This window comes from Cyclopterus lumpus, chromosome 7, assembly GCF_009769545.1.
Source record: "Cyclopterus lumpus isolate fCycLum1 chromosome 7, fCycLum1.pri, whole genome shotgun sequence".
In the NCBI taxonomy this organism is placed as follows: Eukaryota; Metazoa; Chordata; class Actinopteri; order Perciformes; family Cyclopteridae; genus Cyclopterus; species Cyclopterus lumpus.
In genome coordinates, this window is record NC_046972.1 from 4,234,527 (window position 1) to 4,254,558 (window position 20,032).

The 20,032-nt window shown below is 44.2% G+C and overlaps 4 protein-coding genes across 6 annotated transcripts; 3 read left to right on the plus strand and 1 right to left on the minus strand.

Moving 5' to 3' along the window:
* Positions 1 to 1,409: 1,409 nt before the first annotated feature.
* On the plus strand, positions 1,410 to 5,034 carry si:rp71-17i16.4 (troponin C, skeletal muscle). The gene is made up of 6 exons (XM_034537441.1): positions 1,410 to 1,457; positions 1,820 to 1,874; positions 2,123 to 2,266; positions 2,602 to 2,716; positions 3,684 to 3,820; positions 4,975 to 5,034. Exons 1-6 carry the CDS (start codon positions 1,410 to 1,412, stop codon positions 5,004 to 5,006), a joined length of 531 nt encoding a protein of 176 aa, XP_034393332.1. The 3' UTR covers positions 5,007 to 5,034.
* Positions 5,035 to 5,974: 940 nt separating this feature from the next.
* Positions 5,975 to 9,042, plus strand: tnnc2 (troponin C type 2 (fast)). The gene is made up of 6 exons (XM_034536783.1): positions 5,975 to 6,113; positions 6,868 to 6,919; positions 7,206 to 7,349; positions 7,784 to 7,898; positions 8,039 to 8,175; positions 8,618 to 9,042. The coding sequence occupies exons 1-6, from the start codon at positions 6,111 to 6,113 to the stop codon at positions 8,647 to 8,649; spliced, it is 483 nt and encodes a 160-aa protein (XP_034392674.1). The 5' UTR covers positions 5,975 to 6,110; the 3' UTR covers positions 8,650 to 9,042.
* A 618-nt stretch (positions 9,043 to 9,660) lies between these two features.
* Positions 9,661 to 10,927, minus strand: taf13 (TATA-box binding protein associated factor 13). Of its 2 annotated transcripts, none has more exons than XM_034536785.1 (3): positions 10,810 to 10,927; positions 10,302 to 10,378; positions 9,661 to 10,182 (listed from the first exon to the last, which is right to left on the minus strand). In XM_034536785.1, exon 3 carries the CDS (start codon positions 10,179 to 10,181, stop codon positions 9,804 to 9,806), a length of 378 nt encoding a protein of 125 aa, XP_034392676.1. In that variant the 5' UTR covers position 10,182; positions 10,302 to 10,378; positions 10,810 to 10,927; the 3' UTR covers positions 9,661 to 9,803. The 2 variants fall into 2 exon arrangements, with proteins under 2 accessions (XP_034392676.1, XP_034392675.1); XM_034536784.1 differs by having other exon boundaries at positions 9,661 to 10,185; positions 10,810 to 10,924.
* On the plus strand, positions 10,389 to 18,468 carry slc35c2 (solute carrier family 35 member C2). Of its 2 annotated transcripts, none has more exons than XM_034536780.1 (10): positions 10,389 to 10,496; positions 11,515 to 11,728; positions 11,961 to 12,111; positions 12,513 to 12,576; positions 12,722 to 12,794; positions 13,735 to 13,903; positions 14,247 to 14,330; positions 15,693 to 15,868; positions 16,232 to 16,361; positions 16,580 to 18,447. In XM_034536780.1, exons 2-10 carry the CDS (start codon positions 11,618 to 11,620, stop codon positions 16,720 to 16,722), a joined length of 1,101 nt encoding a protein of 366 aa, XP_034392671.1. In that variant the 5' UTR covers positions 10,389 to 10,496; positions 11,515 to 11,617; the 3' UTR covers positions 16,723 to 18,447. The 2 variants fall into 2 exon arrangements, with proteins under 2 accessions (XP_034392671.1, XP_034392670.1); XM_034536779.1 differs by lacking the exon at positions 10,389 to 10,496 and adding an exon at positions 10,689 to 11,193 and having other exon boundaries at positions 16,580 to 18,468.
* The last annotated feature ends 1,564 nt before the right edge of the window (positions 18,469 to 20,032 follow it).

The window sequence follows — 20,032 nt, forward strand, 5'->3', positions numbered from 1 at the left end:
TAACGGACACTGCGAAAGGGACAGAGAATCTGTGCATGCTGGGAGGTGTTGATCTGTGCGTGTCCGTCTCCAGTGAGATGCTCAGTTGATCCTCTGCCAAAATAGCCTCCAGCTGCCTGATGCCTGCACTGTGTTATCTTTTCTTTTTTTCCCTCTGAATAAATGTCACTAAGCTTGTCCGTTATCTAAATATGGGGGATTGGGGAGAGTGCCACACAAGGGGATGTCCGTCGGGAGATGGAGAAGAGGGCACAAACTAAAGTCGGATTTGATTGGCTGTCTCCTGTCTGCGGAGTGTAGCGGGACCAGGGGGTACTTATGGAGGGGAGTAAAGCCGCCTGAACTGTGTTGCAGGGAGACTTTACCCGACGTCTGACGTTTTCTTTTACTGGTGTCTGTTGTTCAGCACAGCCGGCCGCCATGGTAAGAAAACTGAGGAGCAGGGAAACGAGATGCAAAGTTAGTTTTGATGAATCTCTGAGGATTTGCTTTTGTTGTCAACTGGTGAGGATAAAAGCCAGATGGCAGAAGATGGATATTATTATCTGAAGCGAAAGAGAGAAAAAAAAGCTACACGGTCATCCAGCAAGTCCTCATCTGCAGCACAGCTGGGTGATCAGATGGATTTCTGTGTTTTATCTCTTGGGATTGCCTCTTTTATGAGGCTTGCTACAGACGGACATATTCTGCTGACTCGTAGCGTGCTGTTGAGGACTTCTGTTTATGTCCAACTTTTGCCTCCTCTTTGTCATTTGTTTACGGACAGATGTGATTTTGTTTGATCTTTAGATCTGAGTTACTAAAGATAGGAAGCACGCAGCTGAGTAAAGTGAGAAGACCTGCGGCCTTCTCCGAGTGTCCTAATTTAGGACATTCACCTTGAGAAAATCCCTCTCTAATCCTCTCCCAAATAGCTTTATAGTGAACTAATGAGTGGGTTTGTGTGACCTTTGATATTTTGCGGTTATTGATGAGGTTCTGTCAAGCGGAGTGGGGAAATAATTTACTGTCCTCCTGGACGACCACGGGCAACATTTAACGACAGTTTAATATGATTATTGTAATTCAATTGGCATTAACTAAAGCCGCCTCTTGGGTGAAAGTCTTATGATTTTAGCCCCTCCCCCATTCACCCTGACCTCCTCCCAATGAGGACGTTGTTTACTCTACGTCACCTGTCCTGGTTCCTCAGCATCCTCACATCGGTTCAGGAAAAACTCCCCCCAAAAAAACTTCAACGGGGCGAAAAAGGAAGAAACCTTCGGGAGAGCAACAGAAGAGGATCCCTCTATCAGGATGGACAGCAGTACAATAGATGTCATGTGTACAGACGTCTAAAAGCAAGACGCTAGCACCGTCCTGAAAGAGTCCTATTGGATGTACGACCTACAGTGCATTGTGAAGTTGTGATGTCATCAGGTGGCATGTTCGGATATGAGAACAAACTGGAAAATATGGTAATAGTTGGAGAACAACTCCCAGTGGGAATGTTGTTGGATCCGACGGCGACAGCAGAGAATAAAACCAGTTTGAGTGTCAAACCTCAACAGTCTGCAAAGTCTCCCACGTCCTTCCGATCAAACAAAAGCCCTAGATGTGGGGAGGGGGTGGCGTTCCCCTTTGAGAACCGTGATTCAACAAGTGCAGACAGTTGGCAGAGGATCAAACATGTCTTACCTGACACAAGGCTATTTCCAGTCATTGGCTGTCACTTTGTCAATGATAGCACCTGAATAATACTGATGAGGAATAATACCTTCTCCCTCTCTAACCACCTCTCCTTTCAATCTTCCACCTCTTTCCATTCGCCTCCCTTAAGCCCACTGACGCCCAAAGCGATGCCCGCTCCTTCCTGACTGAGGAGATGATTGCAGGTGAGTCCTTCAGTAATTATTCATTACTTCAATAAGTTAGCAGATCACACGCTACTGAAGCCGGTTCCAAGAGGAGTGGCAGATCAATGAATGAGCAGCTATGAACATTGTTTTATGAAAGTCTTTCCTCATACTTCCATCGTTTGATTGTTCTATTTGGCCCGACCTTGAAAACACGAGATCCAGACATTTTTGTTTTGCCAGTTTAGAATTTTCCCAATTTTGATGTATTTCCTTCTCTCATCCAGAGTTCAAGGCTGCATTCGACATGTTCGACACTGACGGTGGCGGTGACATCAGCACCAAGGAGTTGGGGCAGGTGATGAGGATGCTGGGTCAGAACCCGTCGAGGGAGGAGCTGGATGCCATCATTGAGGAGGTGGATGAGGACGGTGAGCTCATTGTAGAAAAGGCATTTGGTTGTCCCTGGTTCTTTTTTTCAGTCCAGAAGAGGCATAATTACGTATTTCCACTCGCGTTAGCATCAATTCTATACAACAAGGCCGCCATGAGAACAAGCTGAGTTGTATATGACCCTTGAATCTTCAAGAGATATTCCAAAATGAGGTATTGTACTTAATGTCGGATGACCTGTGAGAGAGAACATATCCTATAGAGGATGCAATAACCAAATGACCGCGAGAGAGGAGATGGGACTCGTGTCTCACCCCCCCCCCCCCCCCCCCCACCACCACCCCCCCCCCCCCCCACCCCCTTCTCTCCTCAGGCAGCGGTACCATCGACTTCGAGGAGTTCTTGGTCATGATGGTGCAACAGCTCAAGGAGGACCAGGCTGGAAAGAGTGAAGAAGAGCTTTCAGAATGCTTCCGTATTTTTGACAAGTAAGACTCGCAATACCGACCCAAACTACCACGTGTTACCGCAGTCAGAGTTTACACTTATTTACTCTTGTGCTGTAAATAGACTTTTTAAGAAATAGGCAACATTCTTATGGCCCTTAGAACCTTTTTTGAACACAAACTTTATCCGTAGATACTATTGACAAAGCATCGGATAACTTCACATCTGAATGAGCTACGTTTTGAAAATATTTTGACCATTACCTTTTAGTACTGTATACATTCTCACCATTGTTGGATAATTGTTACAATTATCCTTAAATCTGCGATAACTGTATTTTCTTTCCTTCATTTTGAACCATGACAAATCATCGCCCTATAAGTTATTCTGGCAAACTTGTCGCCAAACCGCTTTTTATTCACAAATCCGGCAGTTACGGAGCAACAATATCGGTCGAAAAAGTCCAATGTACAATGTTTGGTCTCAGTCCCTGAGCCGGTAGAGTATGGTGGGTTTATTTAAGAGCTTTTTCACAGAGAACAGCTGACCTGCTGTAGCCAAAGACAACACTATGAGAACTGAGAGTGAACCACAACAGTAGAACTGAGGGCCGGACAGCCGGACGAGGGGAACTGAAGTTCTATGTTTTTGGTTACGTCATTATTTACTATAAGGCCTCTTATCAGAGGAATGTTTAGAGTCTGATAGGACAACCTTCAAATCTCACCTTTCCCACCCTAAACCAATTCTCTGATTGTGTTCACTTCCCCTTTTATTAATCTAAAAAAAAAATACCAGCTTCCTCACAAAATATGGACCACAGTTTAAACCGTAACACGTGGACAGGTGTGTGTGTGTGTGTGTGTGTGTGTGTGTGTGTGTGTGTGTGTGTGTGTGTGTGTGTGTGTGTGTATATGTGTGTGTGTGTTGACGTGGTGATCCAGGAGAGCTGGGAGGCGAGAGATTGGTTTCCGTAAGTCTTCATTTGATATTGCTTCTCATCCTCAGGAACGGAGATGGTTTCGTCGACCGGGAGGAGTTTGGAGAGATCCTCCATCTCACCGGAGAGCCGGTGGTAGAGGAGGACATCGACGAGATGTTCGGCGAAGGAGACACAAACAAAGACGGAAAGATTGATTTTGATGGTAAGATCGGGCCAGAAGAGTTTCTTCTCTCCGCTGGACGACGCAGTGTCTTCCATAATGTGGGCAGATATGATCAGAGGGAGAGACCGGACTTCCACATCCGCTAACAACGTTTTGAGAATCAGAATCAGAATCAGAATCAGAAGTGTTTATTTGACTCGGTGAAAGGTGCATAACCATAAACAGGCATAGAATAACAATCTAAAAGTATAATAAAATAATAAAATCAATAAACTAAAGAGCAATAATAGATAAATATGGTAAACAAGAAACAGATAACAGTACTTTAAAACAAGTATATATGTTAAAATAAAAGTGGCAAGTGTATTTTAATAAGAGAAGAAAAGAAGTGCAAGGATGTTTGAAATTGTAAATCTTTTCTTATTATTAAAAATGTCAGTTATGTTTTACTGTTATACTGTTACAGTGCCCTGTGATACTTATTCACACTCGTTTTCAGAGTAACACGAGAAGGTGCAGCTGTCAAATGTTTCCATCTGTTTACAATCTTTATGTTGTTCTAAGATAACAGATTTAAGAGTGGTTTCAAGCTCTCTTTCTGTTTAAAGATCATAACCTTGAAAAAGGTCACAAAAATAAGTAACATACAACATCAACTTAGAAGTAAAATAAAAAAAAGACAGAAGATAAATGATGGATATACAAATGTATGTCTGCGTTGATGTCAATCTCATCTTCACATTTCACCTCCACTCTTGGTAATACACATATTTCCCAGAATGCAAGGCGTATTCCTTCATATTATAAAATTCCCTGGTAATAACAGAGTTTTTGGTTGCCTCATTTACTATAAAGGCCTCTTATCAGAGGAATGTTTAGAGTCTGATAGCACAACCATCAAATCTCACCTTTGCCACCTATTTAGAGTGTGTGTGTGTGTGTGTGAGTGTGTGAGTGTGTGTGTGTGTGTGTGTGTGTGTGTGTGAGTATGTGTATGTGTGTGTGTGTGTGTGTGTGTGTGTGTGATATGAGAAGTGACAGGAACATAGAATTTTAGAGGTTTTGTTTCACACACACACGCACGCACACACACACTTTGCAGCCCACAATTCATCTGTTCAGTGGTTGAGTTCATGTGATGGATCTGTGTGTTGGTGGTTGGTTGACCGTTGACCTTCTTCTTGTCTCCCCAGAGTTTCTGAAGATGATGGAGAACGTCCAGTAGCGAGGACCAGCTCTACATTCCTTGGTCACCCGTCCTCAGAGAGAAGATCAAGCTCATCCTGTCTGATGAGGGATCTGCTGAGAGCAAACTTGAAATACTATAAATCCTTGTGCAATTCTGATAATATGATGTTGTTTCTGAGACGTCCTACCCCCCGCCCCCTCCCACATATGCCCCCTTCTCATATGAAACCCAGGGGCTGGGTGAGGAATCCTATAAATATCCGTTCAACCCTTTTAAGACGAAGACTCGCCTCCGTTGAGCCAGCTGTCCACTTTGGCAGCTGCTGCTTCTCCAGAAATGCTACACCACTTAGCTTAACCCCCTCCTCCTCCTCCTTCTCCTCCTCCTCCTCCTCGTCTTCTAAACTAAATACCTGCACCACCCTGTTCTGTGTGCTTTCCAAATAAATCCACTTCCTCCTTGTACATCTCTGCAAATTATTTTGCCGTGCATGTCTTCATGCTTTTGTTAATCAGGCTCCACAGCATTTCTCACCCGGTTTTGGGTTTCACGCCCAGATTGACTCATCATCATCACAAAACCAATAGCCCATTTTAAAATCTTAGACTCCTCCACCACTGTCTTGTATTTACAAGGCCTAAGATCTTTAGTTGCATTGTTATTTATTTTTTAAATGTTATTTTAGGAGCAACAGAGGCCATATAGGGAGCAACCTAATGAATGAATTGGCTTTTTGTAAATGTATTCTGCTTTTCAAGTGTGGACCCTTTCACAGAATGAAATATCCTCTTTGCTTTCTCCCTAAAAGCTGCATCTCCATTATTGAAACACACACACACACACACACACAAACCCTCAGAATTGACATCATTTACTTTCTCAACCCAACTCAAAGAAACAAGGTGCTTCTCCCCTCCAAGGTGTGATTGGCTTGCCGTGGCCCCAGAACCCTAAAAGTTCAGGATACTAAATCTGGAGGCCTGTGAGAGGAAGGGGGCGGGACCTGACCGTCCCGTTTAAAGTGTGTCTGAATCTTCACTTGGCGTCTAGTCTCTCTGTTGGGGTGCACACGGATTGACCACTTCTTTTGGGCATTTTTTTCCTTGGATATCTGGGGAGGGAAAAAGCTAATCCACAAACATGGTAAGAGCAAGAAATCGTGCAAAAAAAAAAGTTCGTTGTCACGCAAATAATGACGAGCATGAGGATTTATGGATTGGGTAATAACGACATAAAAGTCTAACTCTTTTTTTTTATCGGCTGAGTTGTTGAGAAGCATGTTTTCTTTGATGAGGTCTCGATGTGAATCTGTCAACTTCCCTTCAAATTGCTTTTCTTTTTTTTTCCTTCACGGAATACTACATTTTTAGAGTTTATATATTTACACTTAGTTTTAGTTTATTGAAATAGAATTCATAATAAAGGCACCAAAAAAAAAAAAAAGAAGAAGATTAGAGTCAGCCGTCTATTTCAATTATTCCTGCTGGCGATAGGAAGTCGAGACGGGGAGCTGGGTGTCAGCTGGGAAGGTGCGGATTGTGCTGAGGCGACAGATTCCCGAGGATTAGGTGTCTGCGGGCCATATACAGCGATCTTAATGTGTTGAGCCTGAAAATAGCCGGACTCATTTTCACTGAGCTCGAGACGCGCACCACGACGCGTGAAAGCATGTCGTCATCACCAACACAGTAAATGATCATTCTGTATCATATTACTGTCATCTGTAACTTCATGTACCTTGAAGCTTTGGTGATGTTGTAAACGCTGACAATGCTGTTAGTAATATTCCTTAAAAAAAAATATTTTTTAAAAATGTAAATATGTATGTTGGCTCAGTAATGTGTGGTTTAATCATCATTAGGCCTGTGGAGTAAGTGAGTGGTATGTTTTCTTCCAGACTGACGCGCAACAAGAGGCCCGCTCCTACCTGAGCGAGGAAATGCTGGCTGGTGAGTACAGGCAACAGTAACGCGTTACTTTGGCATTCTCGATGCCGGGCCTTGGAACCAGTAATGTAATGGAGTACCAATCAAATGGCATGGTGACGGTTGTTTTCAGTGGCCTCGCCTCTAATTCCACCAGCTCGTGTAGAAAGGGCATATTGTTCTAGATCATCAGCCCCTGTGTTGTTTATTCAAAGCAAAGCGGTCATCACGTCATCACCGTGGTGACACAATGCGTTGTTTCAAATATTTTGAGTGAGGAGCCCCGGTCTTACATCTCTTCCTCCTCCAGAGTTCAAGGCCGCCTTCGACATGTTCGACACCGACGGTGGCGGCGACATCAGCACCAAGGAGTTGGGCCAGGTGATGAGGATGCTGGGCCAGAACCCCACGAGAGAGGAGTTGGATGAGATCATCGAGGAGGTCGATGAGGATGGTGAGCGACGGATGACGCGGCGTGACGGCGACACAGCGGCCCACGTTGTGCGCAATCAGAGCTTTTTTAAATTTGTATTCCACATCTGTGATTCGGCGTTGCTTCAGCGCGCATGCGTAAAGAGAGAACATTGACCCCCCCACCAGCAGACAATTCGTCTTGATTTTGTTTACAATTATACAAATAATTATATTATAACGATCGGGAATAACTTATCTCCATGTGTTTCCTTTCATTGTTCGTGCGTAAAACTGTGCGCAAAAGACGATGGCGCACATGCGCAACGAGAGAATATTGACCCCATCAGCAGACCCTTTGTCCGGTTTTGCGTTTCAATTATCATTATAATCATCAATGATCGGGAATAACGTATCCCCATGTGTTCCCTATTATCCGTATAGTTAATCGGTTACATGGCACCTTTGTACTCTCAGGTAGCGGCACCATCGACTTCGAGGAGTTCTTGGTCATGATGGTGAGGCTGCTCAAGGAGGACCAGGCCGGCAAGAGCGAGGAAGAGTTGGCGGAGTGCTTCCGTATCTTCGACAAGTACGTCACGCCGTCCACATAGAGCGTGGTTTCACGCAGTAATGCTGTACTCATCTTCTTTCTGATATCGCTATTTGTGTTTATAGTGTTGTTATTTGCTCACGTTTCCGACATGTGTACATCCGTACGTTTGTGTACAGGAACGGCGACGGCTACATCGACAGAGAGGAGTTTGCCCAAATCATCCGCAGCACCGGAGAGCCCGTCTCAGAGGACGAGATCGATGAGCTGATGAAGGACGGAGACAAGAACTCAGACGGCATGCTGGACTTTGACGGTGCGTGCATGGTGGTGATGATGATGATGGTGGACGTGTTATGGTGTCATGTTTCCAGTTAGGTGTTGTGCCTTGAAGGACTTAGAAAGTGTCTGTGGCACTCTAAAGAATGTCGAGCAATTTAAGATTTCATTTGAAAGGTTCATCTATCGTTCTTAGTCTGATTAATAGAAAATGTTATTACTTTTTGTTGTTTGGCTGTTGAGGTTTTGTTTCCTTCTGATTTATTGAATGATAAAACAAGATATATAAAACCCCCACTGTAAAAGCATTCAACTCTACTATGTCAACAGAATTGAACAATCATTTTGAAACCTGGCGTTACACGATGTTCAGATTTCTGTTGTAGAAGTTACTGAAAATATTTGGAACGATAATTTTCAGTTTGTAACTGGAACCTCCCGTCTCAATGACACCGTCCCATCTCTCTTCCCTTCCCCAGAATTCCTCAAGATGATGGAGAATGTGCAGTAAAACCAGAAAGACTTGTGGACATTCCTCCTCTTCCTCCTCCCTGTGAACCCCCATTCTGAATCCCCCTCCCAAACCCACTCCCTCCTGTCCACTGCCTCTCCTCTCCACCCTTATAGACATCCTGAACAGACAGCTAGGGCACCCGGCAGGGGTCACTGGGAGGGCGTGGGTGCTTCAGTCACTCGCTCTCTTGTGAATGCAGACAGCCCGTGGATACTGAGCTGACACCGTACCCCGACATCAGCGAGCCCCCCATGCCCCGGTAAAGATCTGATCTAGAAGTAGATCTCGATGGAACGGCAGCCTGTTACCTGCTGCTTAGACCAATTCAGTCAACCACTTCACTGTACAAAGACGTAACTCGCTTGAACAGAATAAATGAATTAACTCATGCTCACTTGTAGTTGGTCTGTCATATTTATGGTCCGTGTAAAAAAACGTTTTGAGGAATATCAATAAAATCTGTTTGTTTCTTATTTGTGTCCATCTTGTTTGAAGAAAATTGCTTTTTTCCCCGCAAGCGACACAGCGGTCTGGAAGTTTCCAGACTGTCATCATGCAGTTTAATATTCAAGCATGCATAATTCTCAGCATGAACAATTCTCAAATGTCATGTTATTTTCAGTAGCGACTGATCGACAGATTATTATGTTTGTATCTATAAAATGTCAGAAAACAGTAAAGATTTTCCATCACCCTTGATCCATAGTAAAAGAGGACATGTTTAACCGTTGTTTTGCCCAACTAGCACTCGGTATTAAATTTGCAATCGAGAAAGAAGCCAACAATTTGCATTAAAAGCTTGAAACAGAAGGTAGCTGTGTTTTGCTCTTATAGCAAAAACAGCTACGTTCTGTTTCAAGATCTTATATACATCTACCATGTTGAGGTAAGACACGACTGTGGCTGCACACTGTCTGGGGCTCATGCAATGTTCTGATCCTGCTACTCTGAGACTGTAACCATCACGGTCCAGATCTGGTACTAGAAAAGAATATGACAGACTGGGCGTGTTAAACCAATATGAGACTTTTATTGACAGTCCCAGACACCATCACTAACGGCAAATCAACCCCCTCAATAACAGATGTTTGCAATTTAACTATTTAGTTTAACAATTAAAAAAAAAAAGAAGAAAAAAAAGAGGGGTGGTGTTATGAGCCATAATTCGCTTCGTCGAAAGCTTTGCGGGCTCTCTTCAGCTCTTCGTTCATGGTCAGCAGGTCTTTGACTCTGGCGAACTTCCTGGGGTCCTTGCGGATGAGGAAAACGATGTCCTCCACCTGCACACGGCCCTGGCGCCCGATGGACATGGCTTTGTGGGTCATCTCCGTGATGAACTCGATCACCAGGTCCTCCAGGATGTCGACGGACTCCGTGTACGGGTTCTGGTCGTCCCCGAAACCGTACATCATGCACCGGAGCTCCTTGGAGAAGAGCCTCTTCCTCTTCCCGTGGCCGCCGACGTCCACTCCGCCGGACCCGTCGTCCAACTCCTCGTCGTATCCGGCCTCGTCCTCCTCCTCCGCCATTCTGCTGAAAAGAAGAAAAAGAACCACGCGGACGGGTTGGTTTCACTTATACACCTGGCCGCGGAGCAGCAGGTCACATGCGGCTAGACGGACTACTTTATCAAGAGACAAACGTGTTACCTGGCCGCTCAGCGCAGGGACACAACAAGCTGAGGTCTTTGTTGACTTCCGCCTCGGTTTCCTCGACTGCGGAAGTACTTTGGAGATAGCTGTAGGAAATACCGCCCCTTGTGGTAACTTCCCTTCAACTCTTATCCCCGAGTAATTTCTGCACAACGTTACACAAAGTACGTTACTCAGCCAACACGACTGACGGTAGGTGCATCTCATCGCGAAGCTTTCGCTTTTTGTAGTTGCTGATTGCACGCGCGAGAATGTGTGGAGACACAGAAAGGCCAAACTCAGTTAAAAAAGATGAGTTTAACGTGCGCGCGCCTCTATCGCTCACCGTCTAGCTAACGTTAACATGCATTGCACATTCACTAAACAGTCCGCGCGCATGCGCGTGTGTGTGTGTGTGTCCACTTGATGAAACCACATCTTCATCGATGTGTGGCGCTTCGTGCGTCTTGTTTTCGTGCAAAGCTCCACGGCGCGTGGGTAACGGAAAACAGAAAAGCCCACACACATTGCTCCAATGCTGCTTCTGCGCGCGCTAAGGTGGCAGCCGAATTCAAGAATGCTTCACGCGGACTCCAGCGAGGTCTAAAGTTACAACGCACGCGCCTTGTAGACGGAGAACAAACGTTTGGTCTCCGGAGTTCAGCGTGTGGGTGGAGACTGGACGAAGACCACACGTGACGTCACGGGTACAATAAAAACGCACTGTCACCAGTTGCAGAGCGCGAGCGGACTTTAGCGTCAAGAGATCTTCGTGCTCGTGTCTTCATTTTAGAGTGAAGCGGCGTGGAAAGTAACAAGTCACACCGTTTTACACAACAAGCGAGCTAATGGTGGTAAACGTGACTGACTGAGTAAACAACGGGACCTGTCAAACTTATACAACCATATGGTGAGTGACGCCGACGGTGAGCTCATCGCCTAACGTTAGGTTAGGTCACTGCTGTCTCATTAATAATGCCCGTCCCTGGTTGATACTAGTTGGTCGGTTAGTTGGCTAACGGGGTTAGTACTAGCTAGGTCAGGTCTTGCTGACGTGGGCTAACGGTAGCAGATGGTGCTCGTCTAACCGGAGCTAATGTTACAATTAAGATCACATTGCAGCTGGCTTGTTTATAACTATTCTTTTCTAATTACTATACACAAATTAAACCAACCCCTAACCGTGTCCCCCTCTCTTCTGCTCCGCACACCGTCCCTCCTCCTCCTGAAGGAATCCCCTATGGGTGTCGGGACGGGGTGCAGATCCAGTTCGGAGAGGACCTCTCTATGGTAGCTGCCTTCTCTGGACCGCCGCTCCTGGCTTACAGCCCTTTATGGCGTGCCCTGTCCAGTCCTTCTGCCGGGGGCTTCGCACTGTTGGATTAGTCCTCCTTTACTATGTCTTCTCTATAGGCATCACCTTCTATAACAAATGGCTGATGACGGTAAGCGAAGGGGTTCTTAAAGCACTTCTTAAAGCAAGACGGTTCCTCTGCTCAGGGCATGCATGGTTTTCCTTGGGATGATTAATGCAAACATGTTATAGTGGTTGTGTCGTGGGGGAGGTACCCAGTGTCTTAGGGTTCAGGACCTTGAGAGAGAAACCATAAGACACTGGACCATCTAGCTCCGCTCGGCCATCCTAGGTGACCCTGTCCGTCCGTTTCTCTCGTTTAGGGCTTCCACTATCCCCTCTTCATGACGTTAGTTCACCTCACCATGAACTTCTGCCTGTCGGCCCTGACACGGCGGGCCATGCAGTGCTGGACGGGGAAACCCCGCATCATTCTGAGCTGGAAGGACTACCTCCGTAAAGTGGCTCCCACAGGTGAGATGGTACCGGAGAGCTTTACCCGACTGAAGGGAACGTAAAGTCTTTAGAGAACAAAGAATGAGAAGGAGAACCGATCGGTCAGCTCTTATCACCTTCAGTCACTGACGAGGCTTCCCGTGAAGAGTACTTTGAACATTATAGCACACCCGAGGAGATAGTTGAAGAGTCTAGACACTTTGGACTGGACTACCATTTTCTCTTTTGTGTTTTTGTGTTTAATCAGCAAACAACCCATGTAGCTTTCCACATTAAAGCCTAAAATGAGTGTTTCAGTTAAATGTGACATTTTTAATTATTACAAAGCATATCTCAACTTTATTCTCAACATAGTGATACAAGGACATAATTTATTACATGGTCTTTTGTCTGCTACAAGTCCTAAATTCTGTCCCCAGCATTGGCAACAGCACTGGATATTGGGCTTTCCAACTGGAGCTTCCTCTTCATCACCATTAGCTTGTAAGTTGTTTTTTACATTTTTTTATTTCAAATAGAGGATACCACTTCAATATGAACTCACAAACTTAAGGTTATCAGTATTGTATTTACCCAGTTATTGGATTGTCCCATTCTTATGTGTGGCTCTTATTTTCTGTCATTCCAGGTACACCATGACCAAGTCTTCAGCAGTGCTCTTTATCCTATTTTTCTCCGTGGTTTTTAAACTAGAGGAGCCGGTGAGTGACCCAAAACTTCTACTACAATGTGTGGAAAAGTAAACCTATCGTTGTGGTGACGTGAAATAATTTCGTACTGACGTGAGAAACAAAAAGGGCCACAGGAAAGAGTTTTAAATACATCCTTTTGCTTTCTCTGATTTATAATTATTACAGTGCCACAGATACATATATTTTCTGCACAATTTCCTGCTGTGTGGACCTGCTAATGATTCTACGAGGGACCCTGTGATTCTCTTTGGTCTGTATAAAGACTGATGTAGCTTCTGGCTGTCTTTTTTTAAAGTTGATCAAGATTAAGTATAGATATCTATGTCATTCTTATTCTAACATATAGTTGCATAACTAAAATAAGTGCCAGTTGTTTGTTCAGTGAGAAGAGAAATGTTTTATTTTAGACTTTTTATGAGAATGCGCCAGAATGCATAAGACACAAATAATGGTTCCTTCTGCTGTCTGTAATTTGGGCAAAATTTAAAGTTAACTAAAAATGATCATGAGCAGGACTTGAAAGCCTGTTTGGGATGTCTCGCTAATTCGTTAATAGATATTATATCAATGCTGGATTATACTGTAATATCAAGCAGCAAAGCCACGGACAGCTGATTCAAGATAAACAGATCCCATTATTTGTGGAAAATTCAGTTACGGTCATAAACAGAAGAGAGCTGAGGAATGCCAACGTGGCAGCCAAAGGAAATCTAATACATATAATGACATGTGTACATGATAGTCACAAATATGGTCACACTTAATATCTAGTAAAGCCAGGTGCTACAGGACATGTATATCTTTAACGTTGCTATTTCTATCCATCAGTATCCTTTTTCCCTTTTTTTCCTTCTAATTTCTTCTGGTAATTTCTATTCTGTTTTTTTAAATCTGTATTTCACCATCTCTCTCTCTCTTTCTCTCTCTCTCTCTTGTCCCTTTCCACCAGAACCCATACCTGATCCTGGTGGTCCTGCTGATCTCCAGTGGTCTGTTTATGTTTACATTCGAGGCGACCCAGTTCAACCTCGAGGGCTTCATCATGGTGCTGCTGGCGTCCTTCATAGGCGGGATCCGCTGGACCCTCACTCAGGTCCTCATGCAGAAAGCAGAGCTGGGTCAGTGTTCAGTGGCAATTCAGAATATAATTGAAAAATGGTGACGTACGGTACGACGTCACGTTAGCTGCTCAATACTTGACGTGTTTCCATCCCTTTTGTGATGCGCTTGGCGGCCCTCTCACCTTAAATGAGTCGATTGCTTCCTGGGAAATCCTTGAAAGATGCTCCACAGAATACAAATGCAAAGTGATGAATACTTAGTTTAGTCTCGCCCTGATGGAAACACACAGCGAAGAGAAGGCGTCGATGTTTAGCCGTGACTGTTTTAAAGGTCTAAAAGTTTATAACCACACATTCCTCCTCTTCCATCTTCTCTTTCCCGTGCTGTGCTCCCCACCAGGCCTTCAGAACCCAATAGACACTTTGTACCACCTACAACCTCTCATGCTCATCGGCCTCTTTCCCCTCTTCCTGTACAATGAAGGTGAGTTTAGTCTTAATCTGTGGTTGTGTGACATCTGTCACTCTGTTGTCTCTTACCTCTTGTCACTGCGGTAAACTGAAACTCATCAAGATCCCTCCCCTATCTCCCTGTACAGACTAATGGTCATTTTATCTGTAGGATGTGTCCCACTACACCTACATTATATGCAAATATTCAAGTGCCTTCCTGTGTGAAGTATTGCCAGCAATTGCCATCAGCTCCCAAGTGTTTATCAGAGCTTACTAGGACATGCTGGACCAGTCAGGCTTTTGCCTCTGTGGCTCGTGCTTTTACATTTCTCAGTCGAGAATACTATTTTGAATGGCCTCTGTTGGAGAATGTCTTTTTATAATTAGGAAAACATTTCTCAACATCGCCGATCATTTTATTGGGTGATTTGATATTTAATATTTGTCAGTTAAAAAAAAAAAATCATAACAATTGCACGTCTTCTCGGAGCTCTTTGTTACACCGACGGACATAAATACCACATCATTAATACATCGGAAGCATTGCTGTATAAACGTATTACCGCCCAATTAACCGTCAGTCTGTATAACCTCCATGTTTACTTACTTCGTTTGGAGGAAGTCAGAGTGAACACGTCCCATTTTGTCTGCTCTGGACCAAACAAAGCACCCTTCAAGTACTCCACTCCTATCTGCATGTTTATGCTCGCTCGTAAGAGCCGAACGGAGACGCGGCTAACGTTATTAACACCGGTGCTTTTCCTGATGTGACATGTCCAAATGCCCCCTGTGAACAAGGACAATGCGTCACGTGTCGGTTTAGTCTAATGTATGTTGGCATTTTTGTCCAGAGGTGGGACACAACTACCTACGACTCTGCTCTAAATGTCTAGATATTCGTAAATTTCTTACTCTTGCTAGCTAATGTAACAAGTAGCTGCAGATCAGTTCTCAGCTCCACGTCTTTGCGCTCCACTAATCGTAACGTGCATAGTGTGATTTCGCGGCAGTTACTGCAGTGACCCTGACTGTGTTAACGCAAGTATGTTCATAGTGTTAAGATGACTGAACCATAAAGATATGCAGGGTCATCTTAGTCACACGGCCACCAACTTAATATAACTAGGACTCTCATCAGCTTGACATTACATGCTGCAGATCTAACATTGACAAGATGCTTCTCTCAGCCGCTTGTCTTGTTCCAATGTATCGGTCTATAAACGGCCCCGAGTTGCAATGTAGACCATGATCGTCTCAAGCAGGGCTGCGTCTGTCTTACTGTACATAAATAAGCCCTTTAATTAAGTTGATCCTGGAATATAAATGGACATACTGTACGTGACATGTAACCTACACAGGGAAACATCATTGTAGATTTCTGTCTTGTTTCCAGGGCTGAGCCTCAGTACCACAGAAAAGTTATTCCGGGGGACGGAGCTCTCTCCCGTCCTGTATTCAGTCTTTACAATGAGCATCGGGGGCATGCTGGCCTTCGGTTTGGGCTTCTCGGAGTTCCTGCTCGTCTCCCGGACCTCAAGCCTCACACTATCCATATCGGGGATCTTTAAGGTACTTTGAAATTGTGCGTGGTAAAAAACTTTCTTTTTGATTCAGTCTGTCAAACGAAGCCAACAACGCTAGAGAACATGCCACGCCTTAGTTTGATATGTGGTATGTTTTTTATGCTTATGGGAGGCTATACACACATTCAAGCCCCGAGTTTCAGGGTCAGCTTCAATCTGATTGGACAAGCTGTGACATTTTTGCAGCTCTGCTTCTGCTCAGGACCATTCCTCATCTTCCCAACCACCTTTTGTTTTTGGCTGCATGAAGAGCTCTTTGTCTTCATAAGGCCTCATGTGGCTTTGACTTGTTCAGACTTATCTCATAAACCCTTTCTTTCATGCCATGTATTGTCTTGTTTTCTTATAGGAGGTGTGCACTCTGTTTCTGGCAGCACATCTGATGGGAGACACAATGAGCATGTTTAATGGGCTGGGATTCGCCATCTGTCTGTGTGGCATTTCACTGCACGTAGGACTCAAGACATATTATTCCAAAAGTAGGTGTTCTTTTTTTATTGTATTTGGTCATAATACTGTTCAATTCTGAGTGTAATCTACGTCATGAAATAAAAGAATGTCAACGCCCTCTGATCAGACCAAAACCTGGTGAATCAGTGTTAATGACAGATTATCGGGCAATGGCAAAGTGTGTGACAACAACGCATTTAGCTGGTTAGTTACATTTTTCTCATTCTCATTTCTCGTTTTCCGCCAGATAAGGGACCGTCTTTAAGGAAGCTCAACAGCAAGAGCGCAGAGCTCGAGTTTCCATTACTGCGGCAGAACGGAGACGACAGACGCGATTCGGCTGCTGAAGACGAAGACGAAGACGAGGAACAGGAAATCACTCTGCACTGACGACACGGGCCACCGAAGTAGGGGCCGTCTTCATGCTGCTCACTCCTTTACAACTGTTCCATCAGATGGTTTTGAACTGTGGCGTCAAAGCTTTGGAGCGTCCAAAACAACAACAACAGTTGGGACACACTGCCACCAGAAGAGGGAACACTCTCTCAGCTGTTCTTCTTTTCTTCCACCGGTCATGTCTGTGGGCCCGGCCTGGGCCTCATAATGTAGCTGTACATCATCTCTGGAGCGCGTTGTGCTCTCCCTTGAGGGAGCTTCGAAAATGTAGCTAATATATCCGAGTGTCAGCAAAGTATGATGTATGAGAGGGAGAGAGTGTTAAAGGAACACTTTGACACCTTGAATTGGGTTATTTTTCTTTGCTAGGTGCTTGTCACATAGTGGGACTATCTCACTTTGTTATATGTCCCAATACACGCAGGTGGGGTTGTAGCATTCTGTTAAGCGGCACAGGCCCCCTACAGAATAAGCCGTTAGGAAACTGACGGACAAATGTAGAAATTGTTTATGGAGGTGTCCGGTTTAGGATACATTTCCGAGAATTTAAAAGGTCCTGGTATCCCTTTGGATTACATAATTTATTTCCCATAAAAATGTAGCCTGCCACCCTGTAAAAATTGGATTAATAGATAGATGTGTAATATAGTTCCTCAGATTCCAATTCTTTTGTGAATGGCTTTGCTGCTACAATTTATCCCAGAAACATCAATGAGGTTTGTAGGGCCTCAAGTAGCAAATATTGTCATTATCAAAAATGTCTGCAGGTAATTTTCTTGATTAATACATTTTTTTAAAGTTAAGACACAGAACAAGTGCCTATCACAATGTTCTTACCCCTGAGTTCAGGTCCTCAGGTTGCATGCGTCTAAAAACCCAAAGATAATCAGGTACTGTCACATTAGAAAGAGAAAGCAGCAAACACTCACATTTTTTAGAAGCAAATACATTTGAGGACGGTTTTGTCCTTTTTGATTGAAAACTAAAAAGACAAATTTATTATCAAATGATTTACTGATTAATTTTAACGTCCAACTAATTAATTTCTTAATAAATTAATGGAAATGCCTTTTGAATGTGATTTTATGGTGTATGTATTGGTTATTGGGACACATAATATAATTTTGAATCCAGGTTACTTCAAAAGCTAGCTGGCGGTTGTTAGCACTCACAGCTGTCAAGCTAGCAGCTTGTGGAAGACTCTGGTGACTTGCAATGAGTTCACATTGCTGAAAGGTAGCAAATGAAATGATTGGATGGGGTTATTACAGTCCTACGACAGCCAAAGATAAGATACAGGATTCATTGTATTTTTTTTGTCAGAGCATTTGATTCATTGATTGTTGTCAGGATGTAAAGAGAATTTCAACAATTGTAACAAAAATGTTTTTGAAGAAAATTACCCACCCTAGCTTAAATTCAAGTCATGAGCTGCATGGAGGAGACTGTTCACAGGATCTAATTTCAATGGGCTCCAGTCGTTCTATTTATTATTTGAAAAGATGTGATTATCATTACTATGAATACCTTGATGTGCCTTGTTTACCTCGCAGCGGTCAGGAAGGCTACGCTAAAGAGCTATTTTCAAAATCCATCATAATTGAATCTGTGATTATGTAGCTGGAGTACTTGAGGTTGAAGCCATTTGTCAAACTTGTTGACAGTTTTTTTTTCTGTACAAATGCAGCTTTGTTGCAATGCATTGAGAAATAAAGTGAAATTTCTGAATAAATGTGGGATAATAATACATGTCTTCAACTCAGAGGTGGTATTATGCTGTGGTTAGAGAGCCATGCTTCTGATCACTTCTGAATGGCCAACCCTGCACGTGGGTGACCTCTTCTTGTACTTTAGTCTGGGGGTTTGGTCGCGTTCCAACACTGCTGTTAGGACATTGTTTGAGTCCTTAAGTGCCTGAATTAGTGTCAGAGATACTAGAGTCCCCTGCAAGCTATTGCGCTCTTTAAACCACTGATGGGAGAGTGCAACGTGGTCGCGTGACCATCCCACGCCACACGTACCGTATCAGAAGTTGTTTGCGAAGAGATCACATCCGGTAAACGGTACGGGACTGGTGCATCAGAATCGGTACGCTTCGCCACCTCCGGCCTCGCCTGCTCCGCTGTGAGGGCTCTTATAGCCCTCTCCGGAGGGCCACGCCCGTGCCGGAGCAGCGGGAGGGCCTGGCTTCTCGGATTTCAACCCGGAGGAGTCGAGCTCAGATACGAGCTGATGTGGTGAGGGAGCTCTCCTCACAGTCGAGCGGAGCTGCTTGACATCCCACCTCTGGTGTGCCGTGTGGAGTCTCTCTCTGAAGGAATAACGTGGACTCACCTTACCGCCAGGTAAGACCTCACCTGGCTGCCCGCAGAAGGCGAGACAAGAAGCTGTGGTAAAATATATCTATATATATATATATATAGATATATATATATATATATAACAGATATATACATATATATATAACAGATATATACATGTATATATTTGGGTCTGAGTCCCGCGGTTCTCAGACTAAACTAGCGCGATATCGTGAAAGTTTAGTTGCCGTCTATTGTTTGAAACAGTTGTAAAGAATAGCCTACCGGAGGAAGGGGACTCCGTTCACATGCTACGCCGTCGCTAAATATATACACGTATTTAAACAAATAAAAAAATAAAATAAAGTGTATCCAAAGTTAAAATGTCTTCGCATTTTGCGCATTGCACACAAGCGACACGCCAATGTAACGTTCCGCGGTGGTTAAATAACAACGACGCACCATTGCTTCATCACGTAGCAGGAGGTAACATGCGTCCTCTGTGTGTGTGTGTGTGTGTGTGTGTACTCTGGTCATATTTAGGTCAGCTCGAGCCTCTTTATGTCACGCTGTTATCAGCTGTAATTAATACCCACTAGGTCCCCGTCCACCAGCCGTATTGAGCTCAAAGGAAACTAGACACTAGAACATCTTTCTCAAGTCCAATGAATGTTGTGTGTGTGTGTGTGTGTGTGTGGCTATTCGTTCACTGGCAGGCCACCTGGGTACTGGCGAGGTTCAATGGAGTTCATCTTGCAGTGGTGTCATTGGTTCCTGGTGAGGTCACTCAAAGGGCACTCAGGTAGCCTGAAGGCATAGAGGAAGGATGGCTTGGTTTGGATGGGTTAACGGAACAACATCAGAGTTTAATAATGAATACAACGCCTTTTGCAATGGATATGGTAATTCTTACTAAGACACATCTACTAATGTTAGAAATAAAGGTGCAATATAATGCCCCCCACCCCCCCCTCCTCCAATTCACAGAGGAAAAAAAGACATTG

Excerpts from the sequence above, each read along its gene's own strand:
- si:rp71-17i16.4 (XM_034537441.1), top strand. The coding sequence starts at position 1,410 with ATGTCATCAGGTGGCATGTTCGGATATGAGAACAAACTGGAAAATATG. Across the intron at positions 2,717-3,683 it reads TGCTTCCGTATTTTTGACAA|GAACGGAGATGGTTTCGTCG; the intron begins GTAAGACTCGCA and ends TCTCATCCTCAG. Across the intron at positions 3,821-4,974 it reads CGGAAAGATTGATTTTGATG|AGTTTCTGAAGATGATGGAG; the intron begins GTAAGATCGGGC and ends TTGTCTCCCCAG.
- tnnc2 (XM_034536783.1), top strand. Across the intron at positions 6,920-7,205 it reads GAGCGAGGAAATGCTGGCTG|AGTTCAAGGCCGCCTTCGAC; the intron begins GTGAGTACAGGC and ends TTCCTCCTCCAG. Across the intron at positions 7,350-7,783 it reads CGAGGAGGTCGATGAGGATG|GTAGCGGCACCATCGACTTC; the intron begins GTGAGCGACGGA and ends TTGTACTCTCAG.
- taf13 (XM_034536785.1), bottom strand. The coding sequence starts at position 10,181 with ATGGCGGAGGAGGAGGACGAGGCCGGATACGACGAGGAGTTGGACGAC.
- slc35c2 (XM_034536780.1), top strand. The coding sequence starts at position 11,618 with ATGGCGTGCCCTGTCCAGTCCTTCTGCCGGGGGCTTCGCACTGTTGGA. Across the intron at positions 12,795-13,734 it reads TTTTTAAACTAGAGGAGCCG|AACCCATACCTGATCCTGGT; the intron begins GTGAGTGACCCA and ends CCTTTCCACCAG. Across the intron at positions 15,869-16,231 it reads CCATATCGGGGATCTTTAAG|GAGGTGTGCACTCTGTTTCT; the intron begins GTACTTTGAAAT and ends GTTTTCTTATAG.